General features: G+C 44.5%; 2 protein-coding genes and 1 long non-coding RNA gene across 3 annotated transcripts in view; 2 read left to right on the forward strand and 1 right to left on the reverse strand.

Annotated features, from left to right (window-relative positions):
- The window catches only part of LOC143273799 (uncharacterized), a 6,774-nt gene extending 88 nt beyond the window's left edge, over window positions 1-6,686 (forward strand). The window contains exons 1-3 of the long non-coding RNA XR_013051971.1: window positions 1-303; window positions 4,517-5,230; window positions 6,465-6,686. The exon at window positions 1-303 is cut by the window's left edge and continues 88 nt beyond it. This is a non-coding gene — a long non-coding RNA (uncharacterized LOC143273799). The remainder of the gene's footprint in view (window positions 304-4,516; window positions 5,231-6,464) is intronic.
- The window catches only part of LOC107401374 (uncharacterized), a 246,397-nt gene that overhangs the window by 84,066 nt on the left and 137,704 nt on the right, over window positions 1-24,627 (forward strand). The window lies entirely within an intron of this gene.
- The window catches only part of LOC143273796 (protocadherin Fat 4-like), a 39,227-nt gene continuing 25,186 nt past the window's right edge, over window positions 10,587-24,627 (reverse strand). The window contains exon 2 of the mRNA XM_076573789.1: window positions 10,587-13,034. Coding sequence (XP_076429904.1) covers window positions 12,906-13,034 — 129 coding nt within the window. The 3' untranslated portion in view covers window positions 10,587-12,905. The remainder of the gene's footprint in view (window positions 13,035-24,627) is intronic.

Below are 24,627 nucleotides of genomic sequence, written 5' to 3' on the forward strand. Positions count from 1 at the left end.
AAATGGTGGCACTCACACCTTTAATCCTAGCCTTCTGGAGGCAAAGATCCATCTGGATCTCCGTGAGTTCAAGGCCACACTGGAAACACCCAGGCATAGTGACTCACATCTTTAATCCCAGGAAGTGAGCCTTTAATCCCAGGAAGTGATGGCAGAAAGCAGAAAGGTATATAAGGCGTGAAAACCAGGAACTAGGGTGGTTAAGCTTTAGGCTTTTGAGCAGCCGTTCAGCTGAGATCCATTTGGATGAGGAGTCAGAAGCTTCCAGTCAGAGGAAACAGGATCAGCTGAAGAACTGATGAGGTGAGGTAAGGTGAGGTGGCTGTGACTTGTTCTGTTTCTCTGATCTTCCATCATTCACCACAATACCTGGCTCTGGCTTTATTTTTATTAATAAGAACTTTTAAGATTCATGCTACACAGTTAGAATAAGAAACATATTGAAATGCATACTAGTACCATGCCACAATACAGTCTGTGAAACTACCAGTGACTGACAGAAAGGATGATACAATACAAACCAAAATGAGAAAAGACACAAGGTTTCCCCATATTTCAAAAAAAAAAAAAATCCAAAACCTTCCTGTCTGTGGAGATATACTGAGATGGAAAAGGAATTGTTACTCTTTTTACATATAAAGCAAAAATACCTACTTTGCTTTTTTCATGTAACCCAGCATCCGGTACCAAAAAAAATGCCTTCTTCCTCCAAGTGTTCCAATATTTTATCTATCCTCTATTTATCCTGGCCTCAGACCCAAGCATGGCAGAGAATGCTAGAAGCCCAGGATTCTACAGAGCGTGTGGTGTAACACGAATCTTAAAAGTACTTATTAATTAAAAAAAAAAAAAACCTAGAGCCAGGTATTGGGGTGAACGCTGGAAGATCAGAGAAGCAGAGCAAGCCACAGCCACCTCACCTCGCCAATTCCTCAGCTGATCCTGTTTCCTCAGACTGGAAGCCTCTGAATCCTCATCCAGAAAGGATCTCAGCTGAACTGCTGCTCAAAAGCCTAAAAGCTTAACCAGGCTTCTAGTTCCTGGTCTTCACTCCTTATATACCTTTCTGCTTCCTGCCGTCACTTTCTGGGATTAAAGGTGTGAGTCACCATGCCTGGCTGTTTCCAGTGTGGCTTTAAACTCACAGGGATCTGGATGGATCTCTGCCTCTGGAATACTAGGATTAAAGGCGTGTGCTACCAATGCCTAACCTCTATGTTTAATATTGTGGCTGTTCTGTTCTCTGACCCCCAGATAAGTTTATTGGGGTGAACAATATATCAACCACAGTGTGGTGATCTGGAAGAAGCTTCGGTAGCTGTCACACTCATACTTTTGGATGAAGAGAGAAGGCAGCCAGACTCACTGGCTCAAAACCTTGGCACTATTAGAAGGGAGGCAAGAAAAAAGACTGTCCATGTGTCTGAAGCCAGAATGAGATGCACAGTCAGTTCTAGAACAACAGGTGCTACAGAGACAAGCCTATCTCAGGAAAACAATAGAGGAGAAGAAGAAAAAACACCCAGAGGTAGGTGAGTCTGGGCAGCAGAACAGCAACCGAGGCTTGACAGAGGGAACATGCACAGCCTGACTCACCATCAGCCCCTCGGCTGTTTGCTTCTCCCAGCAACTTCCAATTACAAGCATCTTCATGAGGAACAGAAGACCACTGCTCCTGGAACTTCACAGTAATATCACCCATTAGTATGTAAAGATGCAGCGTCAAGCGGCTCCAAGGATGAAATCTTACAAAGAAGGGATGAAAAGCAGAGAAGACAGTCCTTCCTTAGTGTATGCTGTCCCAGGCTGGACTCCAGAAAGAAAGCCAAAGAGTAGCGTCTTGGAGCTCATCATCCAATGTGCACTCAATGCACTCAGCCCTGCCCTTCAACACAGCCATAAAGGAGCCTTTAATTCTCTTCCTTGAGTCATGCAAAGATGCTGACAGCTCATAAATAAGATCAACTGAAAGAGTTTCTCATCTGAGTCCCTCAATCTAGGTGCTCCTCTCCTTCCTGTCCAAGGCTACTGACTGTATGTACAGTGTATGGTGATGGGACACTTTCTGTTGGAATGTGACACATCATATGCACTGTATACACATTTTCATCAGTGAACCTTAAACGAACTGCCATGATACCTAGGCTAGACATCATGGGAAGCAAGACTTCCATGCCAGGATTGCCTCCTTTCACTAGCCCACACCTCAGCCTCCATGGCTACTGTTGGTCTCCTGGCATCCTCTCCAACCAACCCCATCCTTTAGCTTGGAATCTGACCTTGCCATTGGCTGCTGCCTGATTTACGACATCAATCTCCCTGTAACCCTACCAGCACCTGCTAGAATCTTTCTGTTTCCACAGTGATGCACAGGTTTGGATCATCACAGGTAAGCTGTGACCACTGACCAGTGAGTGCTGTCTGGTATTGGACACACTGGCCACTAGGTCAGCTCATGAGACAAGGAGAACCAATGATCTAGCGCCATTGTACTGTGGATTGCTGATACTATCCCTCTGACCATGTCGGTAAGGAAAGAAACTTTACAAAGTGTTATGGATCCCTTCTCCCAGTTATTTTTACTACACTTTTAAATCTTTGTTTAATGGGGATACTATTGATGTTGATATAGCTAACCCGAGTCGAATGCCAGATTTAGCTTTGGTTATTACTAGGTATGTGATTTTGGACAGAAAGTTTACTCTCAAGTGTTTTCCATTCACCCCAGGGAGATAAGAGTGTCTCCATGCTCTGGGCTCTGTATTGTCAAGTCTTAAGAGGCAAGTAAACAGGGAATAAAATCAGGCCCATCTTGATGGTGCTAAACTCAAGAGACCCTGGGAATATGAAGAAGGTATGCAGAGATCTAGCACTCGTTACCATGAATGGGACAGACTCCCTCCACTACTGTTAACTTATTATGTCAAATTCAGGGATATTCTAAAAGTAATGTTCACACCAGGAATAGTGGCACACACCTGTAATCACAGCATGCAGAGCTCGAAGGGATGAAGGTCGCTTCAAGTCTAGGATGTTCTACACTGGCCTGTCTCCACACTCACCAAATAAATGTTAAACATAGACAGAGAGAATGACTGCCATGTTTTGGAGTTACTTGGACTTCTCTGGATGAAAAAAGGAAAGTGGGAGAGATTAAGAGGGCTGTGGGTTCTGAAAAGGGCAGTTACTGTAGTGGAAGAAATATCGAGGGAGTTACATGAAAGACAGACTCACAGTAAATGGGGGAAGGGAGAAAACCTGGTACACAGAGTTAGAAAATCTAAAAGTACAAGAAGGCACTGCAGAGGTGCCCTGGAGGTACACAAAGGTAGTTTGGAACAGAATGCTTCAGACAACAACAGATTTTAAATCAAAGGCACGAGGCATTGCCATTTCCCGAGCCATGTTTAGGCAAGCACACTGCTGGGATTAGTCTGGGCAAAGGTTCGCTGTCACGTATGGAAAACAGTATCCTGCTCTGGTCCCTGGCTCTCACGCTCCACGAAGCCCATCTTCCGCAGCATTCCCCACGTCTTACATGCTTGGGTGGTGTTGGATGTCATCAAGTGTGACTGGGCACTCTGCAGACAGCTCTTGTCTGCACAAGGACAATTGATAGGTATGGAGGCGGTTCTCACAAGGATGCCTCACTAGAAGAGTTTAAAAAATTAACAGTTACTGAGGAACTCTTTAAGAACAATTTTTAACCAACAGTTAAACTGAGAAACAATCTTATTCAGAGATGAACCCCAAAATACATTAGCAATCTCAAGAGGTCATAGTAAACGGGTGCAAAAAAGAAAGAAAAATATCAGCAGGTTGCATTCATGAAGTCATATATGCATATGTGTTTAATGGTTATATAAATAAGAGGTTATAAAGTATACAAGGAATGGACCAGGAGGAGTTAGAGGAGGAAGGGTAATTAGCTAAATACAGTACCTATCTATGAAATTCCTGAGTTATCATTTCATAGTAGCATCAAGCCAAGTGGCCATGGCATGTGCCTTCCTCACCAGCACTTGGGAGGCAGAGGCAGGGCGATCTGTGCGATTTCCAGGCCAGATTGGTCTAGCTGGAGAGACACTGTCTCTCTCTGTAGAGCAGGAACTGCTCCGAACAGGCTGAAGGCACAGGCGTGAGAAGCTGTCTAAGGTTCTCCTATCTCTAAACACTTCCGTTTTCTGCCTCTGAACACAGTTGTGAAGCAGTGTCACAGCAGGGATAAGAACAAGGCAATGCGGTGCAAGGAAGGGCAGTGTCCAGATCAGAGCAAGGGTCCAAGCGGATCAACTAGGAATTCCATACCCACACAGGAAGAACGAGCAGTTCATCAAATGAGTGTCATCCTATCCAGTACCAAGGATCATTCTGAACCATTTTCTTTGGCGTATGTGAGGGAACGTAGGTCTTAGACTCTCCCAGGCTGTAAAACTGGAGATAACACAGCTCCGTCACAGGAAGCCACAAAGCTTTCATCTCACCATTTTTTCCACTGTCCTCTTGCTTCCTACAGAAAATTTCTTTGGGACAGAATGTGCTCTGCCACCCTCTGTGTCTCTGCTGAGGAAGGCCACACCCTCAGAAGGAAGTGTGGGCAACTTCTCCAGGGTCTTGAACCCAGCTGTGAGTTCAGCATGGCTCCTGGCATCGGACTCCAGCACTTGTTGCCAGCAGCTCATGGACCAAGGAGTTGGCATGACCAGGCTGACTTTGCTGACTGACCAGAGCCTGATCTCTGCCTCAGCACTCTCCTATCCAGTTGTTCTCCAGTGGGATCTCACAGGAAGCGCTGACAGGAGGGGGGGTGTATCCCTGGACTTCACTGTAACTGTCACTGACCAGAATAACACTCTCCCTGCCTGCCTATGCAGCCCAGGGTGATAATATTTTAGATCCCAATTCCTTAGTCCTTTCCTATCCAACACGGTCTGCTAGTCTTGTCCAGGCCACACCACTAGAGGTGCCAAAGCAAGGATACAGCCTGGCACCTTCCCACCTGGAAGGCAGTCAGCTCTATGACTATGGCCACAACAGTCTGCGACACCAATGGCTGGAGGACTCAGGCAGTGCCGATGATTCTGTGTCCTACCCTGGGAGTCCCACCCTACCACCAGAGATGGTGATGGTGCTAAAGGAGATTCAGCCAGCAAATGTCCAAACCATTTCTCCACCTCTGCCATCTACAATCCCACACCTGCTCAAGCCATGCCAGACAGCAGTCTTCAAGGTGAGTAAAGCCCGGAGGGGAAGGAGTGAGATCTGCACTCAAAGGAGACTCAGATCTTCCTTTTAGCATTGGATGTCCACACACAGGAAGAACGGGAGTCCTGGCAGGTTAGCTTTGGCTCTGGCTCACCATCCTCATCTTCATTCTCTATAATGAGAGACAATGCAAGACAGTGAGTGAGAGCTATTCTTCATTATGTTCAAGGCATGTGCCAAAGGACACATGTCACTGCCCAAACTAAGCAGTCCCATGCACCAATACAATACAGTCACCTCCTTCCTAATCTATTTCTTGGGATTCTTGAGGACAGCAATAATTTTCTGGTTTGGTAACACTTGATTTTTCCTGAGTTGAAATCGGACTCCAGAGCAATGCAACTCTGAATCTGTCCTGGAGGAAATGTTCCTTCCATATTCCAAGTGTCTGTTGTGAAATTATAGTGAGAGTCTGGTGGACCTGTGGAATACTGCTAAGTGGGGGCAGAGTCTCTCTCTCTCTCTCTCTCTCTCTCTCTCTCTCTCTCTCTCTCTCTCTCTTATCTCTTTCTTACTCTCTCTTTTCTTTTTCTTTCTCTTTCTCTGTGGTTCTTCAGTGGTGACCCAAGTCCATGTTCATGTTGATGTGTTCTCTACTACAAAGTCACACTCAAGCTTAAAGATTTCACCTTCTTAAATTAATTTTCATGTCACTTATAAAATGTCTGTGAAATGGGAGCTCAAGGAAAGTCAGGGTTCTTGAACTCCTTTCAGGAATGTGGAGCTGGGTTTGGATACCTAAACCCAAACAAAAATCCATGCTTCTGGGAGCTTATGAGTAATGCCATAAATGGAAAGAAGCAGGCAGAGATGGGTAAGTTTTGGAAATTATGGACCAGACAAACTGCCTAATAGCAAACTTCTAAGAAATGAGAGGCACAGTTTCCAAGACAAAAGGGAGGGTAACAGGACCAGACACCAAGGGAAAGCTTTCACCTCCTCCCATGATTACTACACATGCACACACTGCCCAAACAGGAAGGGACACGCAAGCATCTGAGAAAACATGATATTGCATGGTCATCAGAAATACCTGAGGAGTTACTACATTTCCAGAAAGAGGGGCTGCCCTCGCTACTCAAGCTGAGCTCATAGGAATGCCTGTCTTATTGCTATAGGAACCTGAGTGATGAGGTGCGCTGAATGGAGGGGAGCATCTCACTTACCAGCCACTGACTGTTTCCTTGACTCTTCTGCAGTGGTGGAAATGGAGAGGTCCCTGGGATTGACACCTTCAGGCCAGACACTGTCTGCTGCAGAGTCCAAAACTCTGCTAGCCTGCTCCCAGGATGTTCAGATGAAAACACCACTTGTTGACAGGGACAGGACATTGACTGGCCTCATTCACAGTCCTTCAGAATTCCTGGACTTCTCTCCAGCTCCAAGCCTGGAACAAACAGAGAATAAAAATGTGGAAGAGATGACTGCTGAGCAATCAATGCCTCTGGACACCTATGAGGGCACAAAAGTAAACCAAGACCCATCACACCTCCCTTTCACACACCCTGACATGCAGCAGCCCCTGAACTACACTGATGCTGGGAGCCTAAGGCAGAAGCTAGCTTCTGATAATGCCTCCTTGGGAAGAGAAAGACAGAGACAGAGAGGGGGAGACAGTAGGAGAAAGAGAGGTTGAGAGAAGGAGAAATATTTGATTCAGTCCAATGCTATGACTTCATATGACTCTAAATGTCTCCTGAATGTTGTGTTTCCAAAGTTAGGGATTCAACATGTGATCTTTAAATTAAATAACTGATTAATTTTGGTCTGGGGGATGGGATCTAAACCTTTGCACATGCTAGAATAGGCCTTTACCACTGAGCCACATCCCTGGCACTTTTCATTTTTATCCTCCGTGGAGTCCAGGCTATACTGGAACTCACAGTCTTCCACAGACTGGGACTGAGGTGTGCAATCATTCCTGGAGACACATGAATTTTGAGGGATCACAGTTCTGGCAGCCTACACATGACAGCCACAGTGCCCTACAATATCATATTAGTCCATTCACAGGAATTCAACACATCACCACTTGCAAAGATAGTTTGTTCTACATATCTAGTATGCTATTACTCCACTCTACAAAATTTAAAAATTATTCTCTAGTGTCTTTGGATATCCGGTATCCACTGGCCACCACTCTTTTCATAATCTGTGATAGTCATTAAGCTAAATCATCTTATTTAATCCTTTAAAATTTATGGAACCCAGATGTCCACCTCATTTTCTTGGCAAGGCTATTCCCACTCAGAAAGAGACCCCAAGTCCTGTGCACTCCCCATACCTCCAGGTTCTGCCTCCTTCTGCAGTGGGTGCCCTTGGTGACTCTCCACGGTGCCCTGATGACTTCTGTCCTGATAGTGAAGTCAGGGACCACCCTGTACACTGTTAATTAATAAGACAGTCAACATACACCACTGTGGTGAGAATTCTCTGCGGGATGCAATTCTCTAGGTAGAAGGCTGCTTTCTGCAAAGATGGACAGCAGATATGAAAGAGAAGTGAGAGCATTTTCTTGACTATCTGTGTAAACACCATGTTAACAACTGAGAAGGATATATTTTTCTCTGTTTTTTTTAGTCTAAATTATCATACATTCTTGACATTCATAAACATATATGTAAATATTCTTTAAGACAAAGACAAACGTCTTTCCTTGAACCAGGCTATTTGGTTCTCTCCTAAGATGATTTAAGGCTTCAAAATGAACCAACAGAAATACAAAGTAATATTTAGCATACATGACATAATAGCCCTGAAATCTCATGCTGTGGGTCCTCCACTAGGTTAGGCTGAAATGCCCAGCAGGCTTTTTTTTTTTTTTTTTTTAAGTGTATTTTTCTTCTTGCCACAGGGTGGCAGGTTTGTCCTTAAAAATGGAGCTTCCATACAACCATTTGCTAATTTTTTTTTCCCTTTCCATGATTAATAGAAGCTAGAAGTCACTGGAAATGGCGTCTTCCTTTTCCTCTCTTTGGTTGGGTCACCTGGTGACAGTGTTCTCTGGTTCCTTTCTGAGCAGCAGGCCTTCAGGTGAGGGGGTGATGACTTCCTGTGTGCTGAATCTGGACCTCCAGGAGACAGGAGAAATTTGCCTTGCCTCTCTTTCCTGGTAGGACAGATCATCCTCGGGGCCAGCCGGTGCATGTGGCTCCTGCCCTGTGATCCTGTGAATGCATGGCCTCTTTCGAATGACATCTCTATGGATGCTCAAACCGCAGAGATCATCTGACATCTGTCTTCTCTCTTCATGTTCCCATGTTTATTTATACTAATAATCCTTAAATTCTCAGCCCTTTACTTCCCAGATAAGAGATCAACATTTATCTACACCCCTACCCCCAGGTCCACTTTTTCACAGGACAGTAGAGAAAGGTCCCATTCCCAGTGCTCATAATCACTGCAGCCAAGTACCCATTTGCCACCTGGTGGTTGCTTTCTTCTCTTTGATACTATTCAGAGTCACCATGGAAATAAACCTCTGAGCTGTCTGTGGGAAATATTTTAAATTAAGTTAATTAAAGTGGAGAGACCCATCCTAAATGTAGGCAGCACCTACCCACGAACTAGGGTCCCAGGGTGACCTAAAAGAGAAGCAACCGAGTGCATGCATTCCTGTCTCTCTGCTTCCAGTCTGCAGGTGTCATGTGCCCAGCTAGCTGCTCTGACTTCTCTGCCATGACAGACCATACTGCTTGCAGTATAAGCTGGAATTAATCTGCACCCTGTAGCAAGAATCTTAAAAGTTCTTATTAATAAAATCAAACCTGGAGCCAGGTATTGGGGTGAACACTGGATGATCAGAGAGACAGAACAAGCCACAGCTAAACTCACCTGGCCAACTTCTCAGCTGATCTTGTTTCCTCAAACTGGAAGCCTCTGTGTCCTCATCCAGAATGGTTCTCAGCTGAACTGTGCTGCTAGAAGCCTGAAAGCTTAACCAGCTAAATGCTTAACCAGCCAAATACTTCTAGTTTCTGGTCCTCATGCCTTATATACCTTTCTGCTTTCTACCACCACTCCCTGGAATTAAAGGCTTGCTTTCTGGGATTAAAGGCATAAGTCGTGTATCCTTGAACAGATGGATTTCTGCCTCTGGAATGCTAGGATTAAAGGCGTGTGCTACCACTGCCTATCCTAAGTATCTAGTGGCTTTTCTGTTCTCTGACCCCAGATAAGTTTATTAGGGTACACAATATTTTGGGGAACACAATACCACCACAGCACCCCCTTAATTTGCATTTTGTAACATATTTATCACATCAGCCAGAACTATTGTGACTGTACAAGAGCTAATTTTAGACAAATTCAATGATGTCCCCCAAGTGTAGAATAATTTTGTATCAAAATTCTTTCTAGAATTATATTTGCATATTAGAAAACATAAATCTAGGATCTGCTTGGCTGAATGTGTCTTGATTCACTTTCTCCTTTATTTGGTGAACACATAGGAAGTATTTTAACACCAGCATGTACATATTTTCTTTAAAATTAATTTACTATATTTGAGGTCATTGAGTTTCCTACAAAGAAGGGTTTATACTGACTCCTAGGTCCAGGCAGAGGTCAATGTAATTCTGTGGTCATGGGTCAGGCTAGGTGCTTAAAAGCCAGTTGAGACAGTCTTTACACCATAACCAGGGGGTGGGGGTGGGGGGGACACAGCCTGATACTGTTTGTTACGTCATTACTAACTCCCATTGAGGCAAGCTTCGTGGTGACAAAAGTTTCTTACATTCAAAAAATGAGTCTCTGTTTAATGTAGCTTAAAAACCATTCAGCAGTGTTATAAGAATGTTCAGTTCAGATGGAAATGCCTGTCATACTGAATCTTGTATAATTTGGATAACATTATAAAATTCTGAGTAAAATATACATTAATTCAGTGAATTAATACTAGATATTAAATTAAAAATCTCATGTAAATTTATTCCATCTGTCTTCTGAGTTGTTCTTTATTAGATTTTCATAAAGATTAAAATTAATTAGGTTTATAATGAAAGGATATTGTGTGCTTGTGTGCCACCTCTCACTACAACTTTTCCAAAATCCTCTGTGTGCAGAGCTGAAGGTGCATACTTACAAAAACCAAGATTAAAAAACAATGCAGTGACAGCATATGTTTCCAGAGATCTCTATCTCTGTGCCTATATTGAAGCACATGAACACATGTGTGTATGTATACATTTGTTTTTTCAAGGACTTGTATCCCATGCTCCTTTAAAAGTTTTTAAGTTTAAGATGTCATGCTCATTTTTCCAGATTAGCCTATGACCTAATTTGGTTTCCTGTTGCTGTGATGAAACACTGACCAAACACAATTTTGGGAGAAAAGAGTTTATTTGGCTGCTTGCAGGTTACTGTGCATCCTCAAGGGAAGCCAGGACAGGAAATTGGAGGCAAAAACTGAAGCAGAAGCTATGAGGAATGCTGCTGGCGGGCTTACCCTCAGGCTCTAGGTCAGCTGGCTTCTTTATATATCCCAGGACCCACGGCCTAGGGGTGTGGTATAGCCCTGCCAGGTTGGGCTTTCTTACACCAATTGGCAATTAAGAAGTGCCCTATAGACATGGCCATAGGCTAATCTGGAGGTAATTCCTCCATTGTTATTTCCTCTTCCCAGGTGTGTCAAATTGACACCAAGATTAGCCATTGTATTATAGAACCCTACCTAAATCCACTTTCTTGCTAAAAGCCCTTGGGACTACATGTACTTTAAAAGTCAAGACTGGGGGTAGTGTGGTCCCCAAAGAGCCAAGGTGGATATTATTATAGCATTTCTGAATGAGTCTTGGGGAACACATGCTAATCAAATTCTTTAACATTGGTCTAGGGACCTGCAGAAATACACTCTAAACAGAAAATAGAAGATTATGAGTGACCGTGTCTGGGAAGCCAGCTTTATCCCCAGGCAAATCTGTGGCTGAGTCTCAGGTGGGGTGTGTATCATTGTAACTCTTTGCCTTCCTTTGGTGCAAAGCGCTGGGCTGGATGAAGCCACTGGATGAAGCCGAAGGAAAAGTCAGTAGAATCTGGCATCCTGATGGTGTCAGAAGCGGCACAGCTCTCAGGGCAGGCGGAGGTCTGTGGGATGGTGGTTTTCTGTATCCTCTGATGACTGAGATACAAACCAGGCCCAGAGCTGCATTCAGCTTTGTGACCAAACCCTGCGTGGAGGCAGCACATCACATGCAACCATCCTGTACTCCTGGGAGAACTTTCCTGAGATGCTGAAAGATTTACTGAGTCCGCGGAAGAAGGCCAGCATGGGAATTCTCTGCCAGGCCAGAGGAGAAGCAGAGGGAACATGAAGCAGGATATGCTGAGGCGTCCCAACCTGTAGAAACAAGTCCGGTGATGCAGCCTGCGCATGTGCCTCTCAGGGATCTAATGGAACAAGAAAGTTCTGCCTCTGGATAGATTCCCATTCTCTGAAAGACTTTGAAAAACCTTTTGTGATTCATACATTGTGGTCATGAGAAGGAAGGGTTTCTTTGCAATCTCATGCTGAATGCAATGAAACACATTTTATTTTTTAAATATTATATATTAATTTATTTTCTATGTGTATGTGCATATGTTGTTCATGCTCGTGGAGGCCAGAGGACAATTTGCGGGAGTCGGTTCTCTCCTTCCACCATCTGGGTCACAAAGAATCAAACTCAGGTCATCAGGTTTGGCTGGCAAGCCTCTTTGCTAAGCCATCTCAGTGGCTGAGACAAGACATTCTTTTAAAAGCAATTCCATCTCTTTACTCTCATTAAATATCAGGTGGGTAAAGAATACCATGGACTGTGTCCCAGGACAGGGGCATGGCCTTTAATTCCCCATGTACGTGGTTGTTGGACAGTGGAGCCTCGAATGTCTCAGATGTGTACATACCTATGCATCCTGCACACGAAGAGACTTCAAAGGAACATTCTGGAGGTTTGGGGCACTCTTCACTCGGTGACTTTTGCTGTTCCTGTGATACAGTGTACCAATGGAAGAAGAAAGGGTTCTCTGCGCTGGTAGTTGGAGGGTGCAGTTTATCACAGTGGAGAAATCGGGAGGCCAGAGCTTGAAGCAGTTCATCATGGTGCAGCCTCAGTCAAAGCATGAAGACAGATGAGTGTTCATGCTCAGAGAGCTTTGTTTCCACACAGTCCAGGGGCTTAGTCCAAGAAATAGTCCTCCGCACCTAGCGTGAGTCTTCCCTCTCAATTAACATAACCTAGACAATCCCTTACAGGCCTGCCAGAGGCTTGCCTCACAGGTGAGTCTATATCCTGTCAAGTAGACAACCCCTATAAAAACCACATCAATAGACTAGTTATTTTATTGCATTGGTATGCTCTTACATTTTTATAGTTTATTCAACAACAACAGCAACAAAACCCAAGCTACTTAATAAAAATGAGTAAACGACAAGATTACTCTAAAATCCATATAGGATGAAATAGAGATACTCATTTGAAACCAGAAGCTGAAATACTCCTGGTTTTCCCATACCTGAATCCTACGCTCATCCTAAAATTGATCCATTTCTGGGACAGTCTCCTGCTTTTCTCAGAGTTGCTGTAACATTGTTTGGACAGTGATTTCTAGAACATTAAAGCATTCCTCAAACGTTTCTGAGTCTTCCCAAGTGTTAAGCTTTGCTAGTTCATTGGGCGTATAGGACGGCCCTGTAGCTGTGAATCTGTGAAGTCAATATCATTTCCAACCTCCTTTACTGACCACACCTTCACCTTCAAACTGTGGTTTCTCAGAGAAAAGGCAAGGGAACCCTGGTTTAAAAAAAAAAAAAAAAAAAAGAAGCCAAGTCATGACTCTTCTGTCCAGAACTGGGGCTTCCCGTCTCATCTTGAAAACACAATCTTTCACTGGTTGTCAAGTCTCCGCCAGATCTGGCTTGCCTCTGTTTCCCCTCCCTCCTGTCTTGAAGCTCCCATGGGGCTCCAGTCACACAGGTCTCATAGTTCTGGGCCAGGTGACTCAGAGTGTTTGCATTTACCATATCCTCTGCCTGGAAAACCCCTCTACATATTCACACATCTGGGTTCTCATGCCCTCCAAGAAGAGGTTCAGCCGCCACCTTCCTGGTGAAGCTTTCATCATGCCACTAAAAATGTCAAATGACACCCGCAGCACTCTTGATCCCCCAATATAAATTTTGATGTTGCGTATTGCCTGAGCCTACCTTCTTGTATGTAAGCCCTGTGAAGTCTTTTTTTTTTTTTTTTTTTTTGCCAAGTTGTTGCTCACTGCTGTAGTTTCAGTACAGACTTGAATGCATGCATGTAGGAGGGACACCCCAGCATGAATGTTTGTTGAATGAGAGATAGACAAAGAGTAGCATGTCTTTATGAAGTATGTACTTGAATGGAAAAAAAAAAGGAAAGGGATACATGAGACTGCTCCTAGGTATTATGAAGGAGAAGGTTTATTGTAGATATGTGGGAGAGCATAACCAGAGGCTAAAACATCTGGGAGAGCCCAGAATGGACATGACCAGACTGAGGTGGGCCATGTGAAGAGATGGAGGAGGGGAAGGGAGAAAGGAGAGAGGGGAACCAGGTGCAGCAGCCAGGAGGCCCAAAGGTACACAGATAGCACTCAACCAAAATGATTGGATTAAGGAAGGGTAGCTAGGAGAAGGGCAGCCCAACCCCAGGGCTGGAGAAGGTCAGGGTAGCAGGCTGGGTATGCCAGCCAGGAGGACCCTTTAACAGGTAGGAACTGAGGGATGCAGGGAGAACCTGGTGGCCAGGTCTATTTTGACATGTTGTATAGGCACCTCAGCCGTTTGTCCCAGGTTTGAAACCTAGCAGTACTGAGGAGCACAAAGGAGTGAGTTGATGTTCCGTGACATGGGAAAGACCAGATGTGACATTTGAGAATGCTATTAGCTGCCTCTGTGGAGATGCTGAGGAACACACACACGCTTTGGGGGGAATCTTGAGATGTTCATGCATCATTGATAGATTTAGAACTCGCTGTATTAAGAAAGGGTGAGGTTAGCGAGGACTTAGAATAGACTGCAGAAGATCCCTTAGACTAGACATGGGCCATGTGAACATCAAGGCAGGCTGAGGACACTCAAGGACACCAGGCCAGTTAAACACACTCAAGACTGAGTACCATCTTCAGCTACTAGAAGATGCTGGAAGAAATCTTGCAAACAAATGCAGGGAGGAGAAACACCTTAGGTGTCCAGAAGCAACAAGAGGCAGAGCACTGTGAAGAAGCCCAGCAGAGGAGGAAAGTGGGATGCAACTGTCAAAACAGTGTGGAAATTCGCGGAAAGGACGAGCATGGCAGAAGGAATCGGTGAGAAGGAAGTCAGTGTGTTTACTGTTTCTGTTCTTAACTGACCTAGGGCACACAGCAGGAGGAGACAGCATAGCATGGCCACCAGCAGCCTGAGACTGGGGTTAGGTTTCTGTCAGAAACTGGAAAGCTGAGGCATTGTTACCACAAATACCTCTTCTCCTTCCTCCTCCTCTGCCATTTCTCCTACACCCCTGTAAATCTTCAGTAGCAATATGATGCCACATCACTTATCCTTTCTCTGGGGACATGTCTATGAACCCATCTTCAGGTTCTCATACTGCCTGTCGTAGTATGCTAGTGAGTTTACACCAGTGGTGTTTTATATTCTAGGTAGCCTTAATCTTCAGCCCTCACCCTTGAATCCCAGAGTGTCCATCATCCCTCTGGCGTCCACTTGCTCTGGAGCTGTTCTTGATTTTCCAGTAGTTCTCCTAGGAAGTAATCAGTTTGACCTTCCCTGCCTCTGTGTTTTGAAGACCATCAGGGAAAGAGGGAATCACAGTTTTAACAGAAGCATCAAGAGCTCAGATACACAGTACATGGTGCTGCCCTGAAGAAGTGCTTAAACTTAGAATAGACACAGGAAGAAAACGGTTAACAAACGGCCTGCAGACAAGAACAATGGCATATAAACATTCCAAGAAATAGGCTTAACTCTGAGTTGTGGTCCTCAGTAAGGTCAACGTGTTGTCTCAACTTCAGCTTGACACCGGAAGTCACTGAGGCTGTCAGCCACACTGCTAGACCAGAAGGGAGGATAACAGAGATGAGCAGGAATCAGTTCAAGAAGCAAAAATCAGAGCTGGTGTGAGGTGGCACACGCCTTTGATTCCAGCACGCCTGAGGAAGGGGCGAGCAGATCTCTGTGAGTTCAAGGCTAGCCTGGCCTACATATCAAGTTCCAGGCGAGCCAGGGCTACATAGTGAGACCCTGTCTCAAAGAAAAGGACAAGGAAGCGAATCAGGAATGAAGCACGCTCCAGGCATGGGATGTGAGGGTGATTCCTTTCAGATATTTATTTTTGAGTGAAATATCTGATATGAGTCTTTCAGACCTTTAAGTAAAAATATGATGGGGCCAGGTGGCTTGTCTGTTTCTCACTTTCCCCTCCATGATAGGTAGATGTTTAGAGGAACTTCTGAATTTCAGGACGCTACGAAAATTTATAAGAAAGTCTTGATTTGTGCACAGTTAAACGCCTTTGAGCAATGATTTACTATTCTTGTAATTACAACTTGGCTACAATGCATTCACAGTTCTTTATAAACTACAGAGTTACAAATACTAGTTCCTGCCTGGATCAAACAATGTGAGTGTTGGTTTAACTCTTTGTAAAAATTCAGTTTGGAAGGAAGGGGCTGTCAGCCTTTTAAACTATGAACAGTTGCCCATCCTTTTCTGACCACTGGGGGTCACTGCTACATTGTAAATATATTTCATAATTCCTGGGCAAAAGTAACCAGTTAGGATTTACTTAGGACATTACAATCTATACATTGTGATTACTTGAAAATAATAGTTATTTTTGAGTAAATTTACTCAAAAATTTGAGTATGGTAATTTGAGGAGATTTTTCCTTAAAATGGATTATTATGAAATTCACATTAATATTTACATGCAAATATTCATCTATAAAGTGGAATTTTTATTATCAAAGCCTGTGTCCCTTAATATTTATAGGTCAACAGTAAAATTTCTTTGCATGGAATATCTTTGCAAAAGAGGACAGACCCTAAAAGGTAACAGAAATCAGTAAGAAGTGGAACATATTATCAAAGTTAATGGCAAATATTATTCTGAGCATTTTGTAGTCATTCAGCCAATTAGTTTTTGTAAGACATCTGCATCCTCCAGAAATGATATCATCAGAGTCTAAGCAAGGAGAGGCTGTCCAGGGGAAATTAGGTGACCAGCACATGTTTAGTATACTGTTACAAGACAGGTAAAATGTACATGTACGTATGCATACGAAAGACACACACAGAATTACATGCATGCACATACAACATTATCTGACTTTTAGCAATGACTTCCTGTTCAGAATTTTGTAAAATCTCAGTTCACCCTCTTGGGAAGCTAGAAAATTTCCTTTTTCATATCCAGCGCCGAACACCTGGCTCAGAGACAGAGGCCTTCCCTGCTATAAGGAGAACAGAAGGCAGGGCAACAGGTTGGGATGTGGCTCCCAGAAGCTCAGATGCTCAAAGTCCAGCTGTAGCTCACTGTTTCTGTAACCTAGGGGAAGGACCTCATGAATCTTCTAGATTTCATATTTCCCAGATGTGTGGCATCTCAGGAGCCTCCCCTCTCCTGGAGGGGATATTTCAGCTCCAGGTAAATTACTAGGCAGAGCCCATGTTAGGCCATTTACATGGTCATATCTAGCACCCTCCCTTTTTACATGAAACCTAGCAGAAATGGGCTTTCTTGGCCAACTGACTTCTTTCATGTGTTAGCCTTGATGTAGTTCACTCTGATCTCTAGTTTCCTGTCACATGCCTACAAGCCCTTACTGACAGGCTATCACCCCACAAGCCCCTAGTGGGACAAGAGTGAAACCTAAGAAACAGATGTTGAGAAGTCTATAGCAGAGGTGTCCATGATGCTCGAATGTCTGACTTAAACGCAAAAGGACAAGGACAGAAAACAGTGAGTAAAGCCAGCCTTCCGTCCCCAGGAGTGGAGGCCATGAACGGAACAAAAGAAAAGCAGTGTGTGTACAGAACACCCCACGAAGCAGGGCTTGAGTATTCCTTGTGTTTCTAATGTTGAAAAAATTCAGTGTTTTGAATTACAATAATTGCTTTAAGCACATTTCCAGATTCACATTAATGCGTCTTTTGTACGACAAATGGGACGTAATGTTGGGCAAAGATGAGTGGATTCCCCAAACTGCCCAGTGCTTCAAAAGTTGCTGACATTCTGGATTTTCAAATTTGTGTGACTAGTATGATTCTCTCATAGAAATTTTATTCTTTTATTATTTTTAACAAATTCTCAGAGAGATGTTTAAAAACATGCAATTAAAATATAAAATTTAAAAACATTTTCTGAATCATGTTCCTGCTTTGTGTTCAGGCCATCGGAGTTGGTCCCAACAAGTCACCTGTCCTCAATGAGTCCATTAAAAACACAGTTGATCATGAAAAGCAGAAAAAGGGGATTTGTTCCTTGTAGCCACATTGGGGGAAGGAACTAAGAGGTTCAGTGAGGTCTGAGTGTAAACAGGGGAGAGGTGCATAGCTAAGGTAACCCATCCTGATCAAGGTGACTGTCATCACTGGCCTGACTGTGAAATCTCTTTCCAGTGACCAACTCCCTTTGCCCTTTCTTTCTCTCACAGTAGGAGTCCTAAGGAAATTCCTTCAGATCTCTACACAGAATAGTGACTCTGAGCCCTCCATGTCCATGTCCATGGCTAGTGAACCTAAGTCCAGCCCAGTTTTGATTGGGTTTGTGTCAGATGGGTGACAGGTCAGTTTTCTCATCAAAAGAGTGTGTATTAGTTTCGATGTTGCTGTGTCTCTGTTTCCTGCTTCAAATGAGTCTCTTAACGATAAAAGGGAAACAATAACAACAAAAAGCCCCTAAGCTCTGCTGCATCTTCATCCTGACTCCACCAGATGCTATCAAGCAGCATGTACAGACAGCAGTCTGGTGGGCTCCAGGAAACCTTAGAGCTCCCCTGGGCCCTGGAGCTCATGGACTTGAATCTTCGTGCCACTGAGATCCATTCAGTAACTTCTGGGTTGCATACGGAGATTGCCTCTCAACAAAATCAATGCACAGAAACTGTGAATATCAGATTCTCTGTAAGCTTCTGAAGACAAAAGAAGCCATTGTAGCCAGGCTGTTAGAACCCTGTTGTCAGCCAGTGGGCGTCCCCACCACGCTCACAGCTCTTTTAGGTCACAGCGATAAGGTCTGTTTGCCAAACTGGCAGTGACTAACATTCCACTCTTAAAAGGACGGGATTCACAGTGGTGCAGCTGTCACCTGGGCGGTGATGTGATGTGAGACCCGGGGATACTACAGAAATCGAGAACGAAGATGCTGGATGCTCGTGGTAATTATAAGTGCTTCAAAATGCTCCCGTCAAACCGACTGAATGGAGATGCTTCTTCGGTGTTGAAGACTTTTCTTCCTTTGCCGAATAACAAAGAAATACTGTAGCTGGAGAAGGGTCCTTGGATACTGAATGTTGGTCCAATGCCCCTCCTGAGGCTAATCAGGGAACTCTATATCAGACGACAGTTCCCTCGGGTCTCTCACCACTGTATTGCTCTTGGTCCTGCCACTGAGACTCGGACTCGGAGATGGAGCCTTGACCCACCCCTACTGCTTGCTCAGCACCTGACCCCCCTCTCCCCAGCATCTCTCCTCATCCCTCCTCTCCTCACCCTGGCATAAAACCCAGTGTTCCTTTTAGAGGCAGAAAGTGAAGCCCAAGTTCACAGTTCACAGCTGAAATGGAAACCTGCCACGTGGCTGCAAAGACTCTATCAAAGAAAGAGTGGCTGGAGACTTTGAGACTCTTCCTCCTCACAGCCAGCCTGGGGGACACTGCCCCTTCTCACAGAGGACCACCAGTCTCAGTACAAAGTCCTTGGGAGTGTGTTAGGCAATCAGACTACCTGCCATTTCCTTTGAAATCCTAAGCTCAAATTTTCCCTTGTGTAGCTAAAAAGTAGAACCTAATTTTTAAAAGGTCAGTCTGATTCCTCAAAACACAATTTAAACTATGTCTCTGTTGAACTGATTTTACACAATAGAAGAAGGGAACTGGTGTGCTGTGAACCGGAGTCACAGAAGGGATGGATGAAGAAAAGGATTTCTATTGTCCAAACGGAATTCAAACAATGCAAAATCATTTTAAGGGGGACAGAAACCTCCAGGTATTCTGTGAGGTACTGCTCTCACAGCTGGAACAGAACACCTGACGCAAGCAACTTAAAGGAGGAAGGGTTTATTTCACCTCAGAATTTGAGGGTGTCATCCATCACAGCAGGGAAGACACAGAAGCAGGAGCTGCAGGCAGCTGGTCACATCTCCATCACAGTCAGGAAACAGGGAGAGGCGAGTGCTGGGGTGGTGCTCAGTCCATGGGATGATGCTTCTTCCCACCCCAATAGATTCTTAATCCAGTCAAGCCGGCAGTGTAGATTAACCATCACAAGGCTCCACATCTTTTTGTTTTTGTGTCTTTTTGTGTATCTTTGGAGCCTATCCTGGAACTCACTCTGTAGACCAGGCTGGCCTTGAACTCACAGGGATCTGCCTGCCTCTGCCTCCCAAGTGCTGGGATTAAAGGCATGCGCCACCACCGCCCGGTGTTCCACATCTTCTTTTTGTGGTCATTTTTCACTGTATCTCCAGTTGAACTGTCCTGCAGACGACACAGCAGGCATTGAACTGCACATGTGCCCACACCCCACGATGAAGGGAGAAGATAGTTTTGCTGACTCGCGTCTCTTCAGGTTCTTCCTTGACCCTTAACCTTTCAGAGCTGCTTGAGAAGAGCAAGAAGTGATTCTTCTAGGCTTCAGGGTAATTTTCACTTAGCCACCTGCCCATGTGTTAGAGATTATCTGCTTTAGTTGTTTTTTGTTACACAAGCTGTGTGACTTGTGAAGTCATTGTGGTATCAGATTACACATGTGTGTAGTTCCTGTGTAGACATTTCTTCCAACCAGAAACTTAATAATATTACACATTCTATATTAAAATCCATATTGTAAAATATAATAGTTATCTTAGCAAAGTTCAAAATCTCCAGTTTTAACTTTCTTAGATGTAAATTTGAGGTTTCATCAGTGATGTCAACAAATACCATGCTATTCTGGTATATGCCAAAGCTGGGCAGGAGTCATTAAATAGAACCTTATATTTGAAAGTCATTATAAGACCCAAAGATGTAATAAAAGCTTATAGCTGACTTGGGTTATAGGCACTGCTATTTGGGCAGTTGGTGAAAAAACCTGCTGCTTTCCTGAATGTTCTATACTCACAATCCTTCTGCTCTCTACATGCCTGGCCCACCTTCTTATCCTTTCCTAAATGTGGGAAACATGAGAGAGAGCAGCAGAAATCCAGGAGGGTTCCCAACCAGTATATTTGAGTGTTAGATCTAGATTTGGAGACTAGATCTGAGGAGAGAAGCATGAGATTAGAATGTCAACTGGGATAAAGTCAGTGTTAGGGTTAGGGTCAGGGTTAGGGTTAGGGAGGAAAGCAAAGGCTGCTGGGAGATCTCACCAGGTGGCCAGCACCTCCTGTCAAGTTCTGATGGGCAGGCTGCCACAGAGAGCACTCAGGAGTTCTCCTGACGCCATTAACAAGTGTTGTCCATTGTTTCACTTGCTCTTCCTATCTCTTTTGTGTTATCTTGCAGGAATATTCTACACTGCAGCATGTTTCCCAGACAACCTTGATCTGCCTTCAATTATCATTTTTTTAACTGCATTCTGAAATGGGAAAGAACTAAAATTTAATTTGTTTTCTGGTGCTCTTGTTGTTGATTTGTTTTGTTTTTTGAGATGGGCATGGTGTGCAGCCCAAGCTAACTCTGATCTCTTAATCTTCCAGTCTCAACTTCCCTAGCTCTTGGGATTATAGTTACCACCCCAGACTCTCAAAATGCTTTTATGTCATGCATTCCTTTGCTTCTTTAATTTGAGACCACATTCTTTGTGTACTGCATGGTGTGTGTGTGTGTGTGTGTGTGTGTGTGTGTGTGTGTGTATCACCTGGGAAGAGGGTCTTGACTAAGGATTATCTCTAGGAATGTCTACCAGAGATATGCTTAACTAAATTAATTCACGTGGGAAACTCAACCCACTGGGAGTGGTGCAATTCCCTATGCAGGAGGTACTGAACTCTCTGAAGTGGAGAAATTGAACTGAGCACAAGCAAGCTCCTGATGGTGGATATGACGTGACCAGCTGTCTCATGTCCCTGCCATTGTAACCTCCAGGCAGTGACAGGCTGCAGCCTGAAATTATTAAATAAGACCCGAAAATAAACCCTCTTCCTCCTCCATTGTCTTTTGTCAGGGTGTTTTATCACAGCAACGGTAATGAGACTAGAACAGGAACTCTTTTTTTTTCAGCACTTTTTGAAACCCCGTTAATCTTCCTGCTTCCCACTCAAGAGCAGATGGGCTTTTCAGAGGTGAACATGCGCAGGTTGATTTTTAGGGGTCGTTCCTGGATCTGCAGCCTCAATACCCTAAGTGATGCCCCAGAACAGCAGACAGGATTTCTTCCTAGAGTCTGGTTGGAATTAACCTCAGAATGAGAGAAGCCTGTTAGTAAACAATGCTCTGTTGTTGCAACTAGTGATTCAGAACTAGGGACAGTCCAGGCTCTGCTGCTTCTAAAATAGCTCAGATACCCAAACATGCCCAAACATTAACCTGAATGAAAACAGACAAATAAATCAATAAATAAATAACATGTGCGTGCGTGCGCACGCACACGCGCTTGCACGCGCACACAACACACACACACACACACACACACACACACACACACACAGTTCCAGCTGCAAATCCTAGGGCTGATGGCAGCAAACTGCTTCTTCCTGCCTAGCTCAGCAGACCGACCCCATGCTCCAAGAGCTCTTTGTTGTAGTAATAAGTAGAGAAGTGAAGGGGCCGCACTTTCAGAATCCACCCTGGAGTTATCAGGGAAGAAACAGCTCTTCTGTTAAAGCCATGGGGCATGGAATCAGAAGCCATTAAGAGTGTCCTTGGCTCTGCTTTATTCTTACTCAGTCATCCTAAAAATGCCCCTTCCGACAGCACCTGGCTTGGGTTTCCCCCATGGGCTATTAGGAAGGCTTTGTGTCTACAGTGATTCTTGCAGGGATCTGTCTTTTTGCAGTTTCAATTCCAGTGAAAGCTACTCTTGTAACAGAAACAGACAAGATAATGGGTATCCTCACCCACCATCAGATGCTCTGTTATGTGTGTGCCGTAGGGTGGGGGTGGAGTTGACTCTACGCATGTGTATTTGAATGCATGTACAGGTCAGAGAACAACTTCCAGTACCATTCCTGAGACATCAGCACTGTCCAGTTTTGGTTTGGTTTTGTTTTGACAGGGTCTCTGGCTTAGTTTCTTTTCTACTGCTGTGAAGAGACAGCATGACCAAGGCAACTTATGAAAGAAAGAATTTAACTGGAGGCTTGCTTACAGTTTCAGACAGAGTCCATGACCATTATGGCAGAGAGCATGGCAGCAGACAGGCAGGCAGGCAGGCATGCTGCTGGAGCAGTTACCTGAGAGCTTACACATTAAGGCAACAATCATGAGGCAGAGAGAACAAACTGGGATTGGTGGGGGCGTTTGCAACCTCAAAGCCACCCCCAAAATCACACCTCCTCCAACAAGGCACCACCTCCTAATCCTTCCCAAACAGTTCCACCAACTGGGAAGGAAGGGTTCAGATATGTGAGCCCATGAGGACCATGCTCATTCAAGCCACCATAGTCTCTCACCAACCTGGAGCTTACCAAGGAGGCTAACTGGCCAGTGAGCCCCAGGGACCTGCCTGCCTCTGCCTCCCCAAGTTTTACACCACCTTGAAAATAAAGGACAAACTCGGGCCCTCATGCTTGCAGAGGCAGGACTTCACCATCTGAGCTGTCTCCTATCCATAGTCCTCAGATCGCCTTGACTCTATATCCAGGGCCCCCTGCAATCTTGTGATGTGATGTGAGCAGCCAAACAAAGCCAGGGTTTCTGGATGGTTAGCATGACAGGAAGCCTGCAGTCCATTCTACTCCGCTCACCCGCTGTGTGGACATCATCATTACAATCTTCACGGTTCCCTCAGAACCTGTGCTGCTTGGGTCAGCCTCACACAAATTACTCTTTCAAGCTCAGGGAAGGCACCTAAAGAGCCACCACCCAGCCCAGCCTTTTGTAGCTCCTATTAGGAGCCCTTCTAGTCACAGGAGGTGTTAACCAACAGGGTCTTGCTTTAGAAGGATTCTAGAGTTAAGAAGAAAACTGCTGTGCAAGCACAAAGACCCAAGGCCCAAGTCAGATTCCCAGTTATACATAAAAACATTCCAGAAGCTGCAACCCTAGACCTGGGGGTGGGTGTGGGGGGTGACACATCCCTGAAGCACATTAATCAGCCAGGCTAGTTCAGTCAGGGATCCTCAGGTCTCAAAAAAACAGTGTAGATGGCTCCTAAGGAATAACACTCCCAGTTGACCTCTGTGACCTCCGACCTTGGCGCGCACACACACATATGCAAAGAAATGTTTTCACAATAGTGTTAAAGTCCCAGAGTCTGCCAAAGAGATGAGGACCTCTGACCTGAATGTTGGATACCATCACGGAATTGGGGGCCCTTGCTGCCTTCTGAGTTGGAGTGTACACATGCACTCTGCTTACGATTTTGATGCTGTTGTACACATCTGGAATGCACCAACTTCAGAAAAATCATCTCACCTAGAAACTGAAGTTCAAGGATGGTTCTGAAGATGGCTGTGAAACCACTTGAGTTCTAAGAGAGTACCAGGGGTTCCCCATCCCGTGGTTTTTATATCATTATTGTTTTCGAGGAAGCCATGATCCTCTCAGCATCTAGTGCAAATCAGCACTGACAAGTAGCAATATGATTTTCTCCCACTTTCTGTGACAGTAACTACTCCAACTTGGGGCTTTTTACCGGGGGCGGGGTGGGGGGGGAATTAATCACAGTATTTTTTGGTTCCTTACAAAGAAAAATTTCATTGTCTCCTGAAACAAATATATGACAAACCGGGGGATAAATATGAAATGGTTTATCACAATTCCCCAAAACAACCAGCATGTCCCAGAGAAGGTCTTCAGTGTTGGACAGTAGGCAGAGAACAGCAGAACCTACCTAAGGTCACTTGAGGTAGTCAGATATTGTTCATGTCAGGGCAATCCCATCACCCACCAAGTTTGAGCATCTCTTTTAAAACTACAGTTTAGGGGGATTTGTTTTGATAATTAGGTCTCTGATGGTAACACTCGTTATTATTCGGTAAGCCACACTTGAATGGTC

Source organism: Peromyscus maniculatus, chromosome 6, assembly GCF_049852395.1.
Source record: "Peromyscus maniculatus bairdii isolate BWxNUB_F1_BW_parent chromosome 6, HU_Pman_BW_mat_3.1, whole genome shotgun sequence".
NCBI lineage: Eukaryota > Metazoa > Chordata > Mammalia > Rodentia > Cricetidae > Peromyscus > Peromyscus maniculatus.